This window comes from Balearica regulorum, chromosome 18 (assembly GCF_011004875.1).
Source record: "Balearica regulorum gibbericeps isolate bBalReg1 chromosome 18, bBalReg1.pri, whole genome shotgun sequence".
Classification (NCBI taxonomy): Eukaryota; Metazoa; Chordata; class Aves; order Gruiformes; family Gruidae; genus Balearica; species Balearica regulorum.
Window position 1 is genome coordinate 9,732,893 of NC_046201.1, and position 6,000 is coordinate 9,738,892.

At 48.1% G+C, this 6,000-nt stretch overlaps 1 protein-coding gene across 1 annotated transcript; it reads left to right on the forward strand.

Moving 5' to 3' along the window:
• The first annotated feature begins 1,275 nt into the window (after positions 1–1,275).
• Positions 1,276–5,743, forward strand: UTS2R (urotensin 2 receptor). The gene is made up of 2 exons (XM_010297768.2): positions 1,276–1,506; positions 4,041–5,743. The coding sequence occupies exon 2, from the start codon at positions 4,186–4,188 to the stop codon at positions 5,332–5,334; it is 1,149 nt and encodes a 382-aa protein (XP_010296070.2). The 5' UTR covers positions 1,276–1,506; positions 4,041–4,185; the 3' UTR covers positions 5,335–5,743.
• Positions 5,744–6,000: the final 257 nt, after the last annotated feature.

The window sequence follows — 6,000 nt, forward strand, 5'->3', positions numbered from 1 at the left end:
ATCAAGCCTCCACATGAGGATTTGCCACATGAGTCCTCACCACACTCAAAAGCCTGCACAATCAGAGGGGCTCTGCTTTGCACACCAGCTGCCTTGTTGTGCGGACAGCCACAGCCGGTGCACACCAAGCGTTCCGGGTGCTACCACAGTCACCCTGGGCAGCTCGAGCAAAATTGGGTTCATGCTGCAGGAAGACAAGGCCTTAGACACAAGATGCATGTGAAAGCACACGGATAGCAGAGTGTAAAAGGCTGAGAACAAGGAAGAAATGATACAAGTATCCAGGGAAGGACTTGGAGGAGGAAACAGCTCTCGGTTAGTAACAGCAACGCAGGATGGATGAGCCGGCGCCGGCTGGTGTGCCAGGTGCTGTTTCCTCCCGGGAGCCCCATGCTGGGAAGCATCACCTAATTTCAGTGGTTGCCCAAATGCAAACCGGTGCAATGGGCCTGGCAGGCATCTCCCACACTGCCGTGCCCAGCAGGAGACACCCTGGGAGAAGTGGTGCTCCTTCTTCCCACCGGCATAAACCAGAAACAATGCACTGCAGTCCACAGAGCTAAAGCAGGGAACTGGGAGGAAGAGCAATCCCATCGTGTGCAAGCAACCAGTGCAACATTCAACTGCTAACAAAATAATCCTGGGTTTAGCTGCGGCATTTCTCAGTGCCAGCCCCTTCCTCACATTTTTTCTAGGTGCCTGGTTGATACCGCTCCATCTTTACCCTCCTTGCCCAGGGAAAGGCAACCAGCCGAACCCCAAACAACCTGGATAACATTTTGTTACCACCAGTCTGAAATATCTCAGATGCTGTGGTGCGTGATACCACCACACAGATTCGTCTGTTAATATGCCGTCCAACCCAAATAAACTTTGGCTTCACTTTGGAATTGATCTCCGAATCGAGGAGCTCTGCCGTTTCCCTGGGCAGCCGACCCTCCCGCAGGAATTTAACTCTCCCCGGCCCGGCTGCTCTCCTCCTCCGACACAACGGTTTTGCTCAAGCGACGTTAGGTATGGGAGCTCTTCGGTGCAATGTAAGGAGAGGCGGGAGGGCTTTTGGTATCACCGGTCCTGGGATGAAAACAGCCTTGACATCTTGCATCCCCAGCTGGCTCACGGCCAGGCGGGGCGAGCTGGCTAAACAAGGCACGGCTATCAAAATGCTGCTGCTTTAAAAAGGCTCTTCGCTGGCTGCAGTCAAAACCACGCTATGCCTAACGTCACTGAAAACAGAAATAGCAGGCTGAGAGTGAAGGGAGGAGAATGAGAGTATTAAGAGCGCACAGATTTCAAACATACTTGGCTAGGTAGCACGCTCCCTTCCTGCTGCTGCCTTTCCAGATGCGACGGAGCACGGGGATCTCTCGCTGTCTGCCTATGAAGAAGGATTCTCCTTTTTTTCTTTTTTGCCCTTTTTTTTTTCAAGTTTCAGCTTTAATACTACTAGATTCATTTTTATTTTATTTCTTGTAGGAAACTTCATCTGCTGGATTTAAAAGCAAGGTTTGAGCAGGAGGAATTAATTTATGTTTGTAGCTACTGGAATGTGCATGGTACTCCTGTGTGATGATAATGTAGAGGGAAAGGCAGGATTGGCTGACAATATTGCTTAGACCGTAAGATGCTTGAATGGCTGCTTGGAATAACAAGCTCTCTGTTGTGTGTGTGTGCATGTGCATGAGTGTGTGCATTTATGTACGAGTAACTTTAAAACGATGCAAGGTTTCCCCAGTTTGCTTAATTTTCCTCCTCTGGGAGTGAGGACTTGCCTAGCTGTGGGCTCTGTCTGGAGAGATGTGAAGTGTCCGAATTGAATTAGTGCTGTAGTAATTTTATGAATGAAGCAAAACGCAGGTTCAGTGGAAGAGGAGCAGAGCGGGGAGACGCGGCGTGCTGAGCTCTCTCCGGCAGGAGCTGTCACACCAGGGAACCACACAGACGGGCACGGCACAGATCTGCTACAAGTGCCCGGAACACAAAGTGGGGCAGCTACAAGAAGACAGCACCTGGGCCATGGAAACATGCTCCTGAAAACGAGCTGTCACAAATCCAACTGAGCCTGATAGCTGCGTGTGTGAACAGCTTCAGGCTTAGCTGGAGGATCCCATGAAGAGCCATTCATTTCCGATCAACTGTGCTGGCGACTGTGTGGCAGAGGAGCAGGCAGAGCTCCCCGAGCATCCGCGTCTCCTTCATGCACGCTTTTGCTGCCAGCACAGCTTGTACATGAACATGGATAAAGTGGATGATGAGGGAGCAAGTTGGTGCATGGACAGGCTGTCTACACATGCCCAAAGCCAAGCTGGAGGGGACTGCACAGCACGGCAGGGGAGGGAGGAGGCAGATTTGCGTTTGCAGGGTCCAAGAAAGCTGAGATGCTGGTGAAGCTGCTGGAGACCAGCTCAGAGGAGCGATATCCTGAAGGAGCACTGACCACTGCAGAACCACGCTTCATCTCTCCACCTCAGATGTCTGCACTCAAGGGACTTGGGTGGGAGATGGGCTCTGTATTGCAATTTTTCTCTTTTTTTTTTTTTTTTTTTTTTTGGCACCTCTATCCCAATTGTTAAGCGAGGAAAAATCTCCCTCTGTACCGGATTGCCCTCTTTTATACAGAATTTTTGCATGACGTCTCCATAGCACCCATACCCACAGCAGGTGGTAATGGGAAGAAGAGAAGATGAGGGCAAGTCATGAAGAGGATGAACATTGTCCATCCTCAAGTGCTACAGAGGTCACTGTCAGGGTCTTTGACACAAGAGCAGTTGAAGGAGGGCCTGGGGCTGTAATGCTGCTGCCAAGGAGCTAATGGGAGGAAGAAGGCAAAGGAGTCAGAGCCGGTGCAGAGGCAGAGAGACACTGAACTCACTGAGAGAAGCTGCAAAACTTAGCAAATTCCCAGGACAAAACAAACCCAACCCGCCCAGCAGAATGAGGCAGAGGGAAGTCTTTGCCTGCTGATCCCAGCAAGCACTAGGTGGTCCAGCACCCCTTCTCACAGCATTTTCCAAACAAAGAGCAATCTGAGCTCCGTAAAATACATAGTGCAAATGCACTTCTGCGCCATGACCTTTAGGCTGGCACAGGCTTTTGGTATGCCTTAAAATTTGGGCATTTTAGCTACTTCTTCAACGTTTCTCTCAGATAGGTTTGATGCCCCCTTGCCTACACACAGAGCCAGTATAAATTCAAAGCAACACGGCCATGATTTGTATAGCGCTGAGCTTGAGCTAACCAAAAGCTCCTGCGTACAGAGTGCCTACCAGCCTAACACGCTGCAGAGCAATCTCACACCTCGCTGCATACGGCTGTTTAGACACGTTCACAGACAGGTCTGTCTGAAATATATCTATGCACGGACACATGAAAATCTGTGGGATCACACTTGACAGAGAGCATGAAAAAGCCCTGCGTTTACAGATATATAAAACCCACAGTGAAACCTACACCTTGCTCTACAGATATAAAATGCCTTTTTTCTCCATCAAATACAACTTGAGACTGCAGGTCACAACATAGCAGGAGCTTCTCATTCAAGAGAACTTGCTCTGTGAAAACGCTGCAGAAATGCTGGACAGGACTTTGAGTATATATCACTTACACAAAATAGGCAATTTGGCTGCAAATGGTAAATCCAAAGCTTGTTTTCCCTTTTTGGGGGGTCTTTTACTCCTTCAGAATTACGAGTTTAGCAAAGAGGTTTAAGCAATCATGCTGCTAGGTCTGTAAGTTATGAATTTAGGAAGGACACCTTTTTCCCCCCAACCCCAAACTAACTTTAAGGCTTGCAGCAAGCAATTCCAATGATCCACACAATCTTTTTTGTCTCTTTTCTACGGATGCACTAAGACATGTTATTCCTCAAAGCTGTGCTATTGTAATGACAGCATGAACTTTACACATGAGCAGCCTCAGTGCAGACCTTTGGCACGTGCAGACAGTGCAGATACATACTCAGGAACAGGTAACTTCTAAATGATCATTTGTGTTGCTCTGGCAGATTTCTAATATGTTGGTTTCTGATGTCTTTCCTCTAGTGGAGAATGCAGATCTTCCTTGGATGAGACCCCGCTAAGTAAATGGTTCACCATCTCCCAGCAGTTGCATTTCTCAGAGCAGAAAGAACAGATCTTCAGACCCCTGTGGCATGAACAAAGCCTCTGGCATTACAAGACCAGGAGGATGTCCCTAACCGATGAGCTGGAGAGCCACTTTTCTGCAACCCCCTACATGGTGACAGACACAAGCGAGGGCAGCCTGTTCAGAATCAGACCCAACGCCTCCATCAATGTCACCGAGGACGGTGTGCCAGCCGCCGGCTCCATGGAGGACATGATCGCCATCTGCACCATTGGGACAATCCTCTCTCTCATGTGTGTGATTGGGGTGACAGGCAACGTCTACACCTTGCTGGTGATGTGCCACTACTTGCGATCATCTGCCTCCATGTATATTTACATCATCAACCTTGCGCTGGCGGACTTGCTCTACCTTCTTACGATCCCCTTCATCGTTGGGACCTACTTCATTCAGAAATGGTACTTTGGGGACATTGGCTGTCGCATCCTGTTCAGTTTGGACTTCCTCACTATGCACGCCAGCATCTTCACCCTTACAGTCATGAGCACGGAGCGCTACTTTGCTGTGCTGAAGCCCCTGGACACAGTGAAGAGGTCCAAGAGTTACCGAAAGGCCATTGCTGTTGTCATCTGGCTGGTATCACTACTGCTCACTCTCCCAATGCTCATCATGATCCAGCTGGTGCAAAGGGACAACAAAAGCATCTGCCTGCCCACTTGGAGCAAGCTGTCCTACAAAGTTTATCTCACCATCCTTTTTGGTACCAGCATTGTGGGCCCAGGAGTAATCATTGGCTACCTTTACATCCGATTAGCTAAGATTTACTGGGTGTCACAAACGGCATCCTTCAAGCAGACCAAGCGGCTGCCGAATCAAAAGGTGCTCTATTTAATCTTCACGATAGTGCTGGTGTTCTGGGCTTGCTTCTTGCCTTTCTGGATATGGCAGCTCCTCTTCCAGTATTATGAATCCTTCCCTTTATCTCCCAAGGTGATGAAGAACATTAATTATCTGACAACCTGCCTGACCTACAGCAACAGCTGTATCAACCCTTTCCTCTACACCCTGCTCACCAAAAACTACAGGGAGTACTTGAAGAACAGACAGCGGTCCCTTAGCAGCAGCAGTGGGTACTTCCAAAGGCGGAATCGGTTTCAGAGGATTTCAGGGAGATCCCTGTCCACGAGCAGTCAGCACTGCACAGAGACGTACGTTCTTGCTCACGCTCCTTTGGCAAACAGCAGTGCCTGAAGGTAAAATATATCTCCAAGAACAATGGATATTGACTTCAATGTTGCTTTGATTTAAAGTGTACATTGTAAAGGCAAAGCCTTAGCAGATCCATAATGTGCACACATTTAGTCCAGAGGTTGTGCCGTATATCTGTTCTCATTTTCTTCATTGCCCCTGATTTGATGCTAGCAACATTCAGCTGAACATCTATCTAAATAGCCTTTTGCTTTTTATCTTTATATTTTATAGTGTACGTCTCTTCAAGTAGCCATCAATAATGAAAGCCTATAACAGGGCCGTGTTTTTTAATAGTATCAGCTGTCTTAGAGTTTAAAATTATGTTATCCCATGAATGGCTGTAGTTTGCTCTTTCTTTCCTTTAGCAGTAATGCTAAATTTGTAGTTGTATGAGGATGGAAAACAATGAAATAAAGACAAAGCAGCTGATGTTTGTGACATGCAATCTAGTTTGAATTTGGGGTAGGACTGGACAATGTGGATGAGGCATATCCAGGGGTGTTTGTCCTGGTTTTGGTCGTATTCACATTTATTCTACACTCATCTCTATGCACTGGGCTTGATTCTCCATTCACACAGGTGTCTGTAGTAGAGTTACACCATGGTTCACATTAGCAAGACAGGCTTCCCATGACGGTGCCACTGTTCGGGAACACTCAGCCTCCC

Excerpts from the sequence above, each read along its gene's own strand:
- UTS2R (XM_010297768.2), top strand. The coding sequence starts at position 4,186 with ATGTCCCTAACCGATGAGCTGGAGAGCCACTTTTCTGCAACCCCCTAC.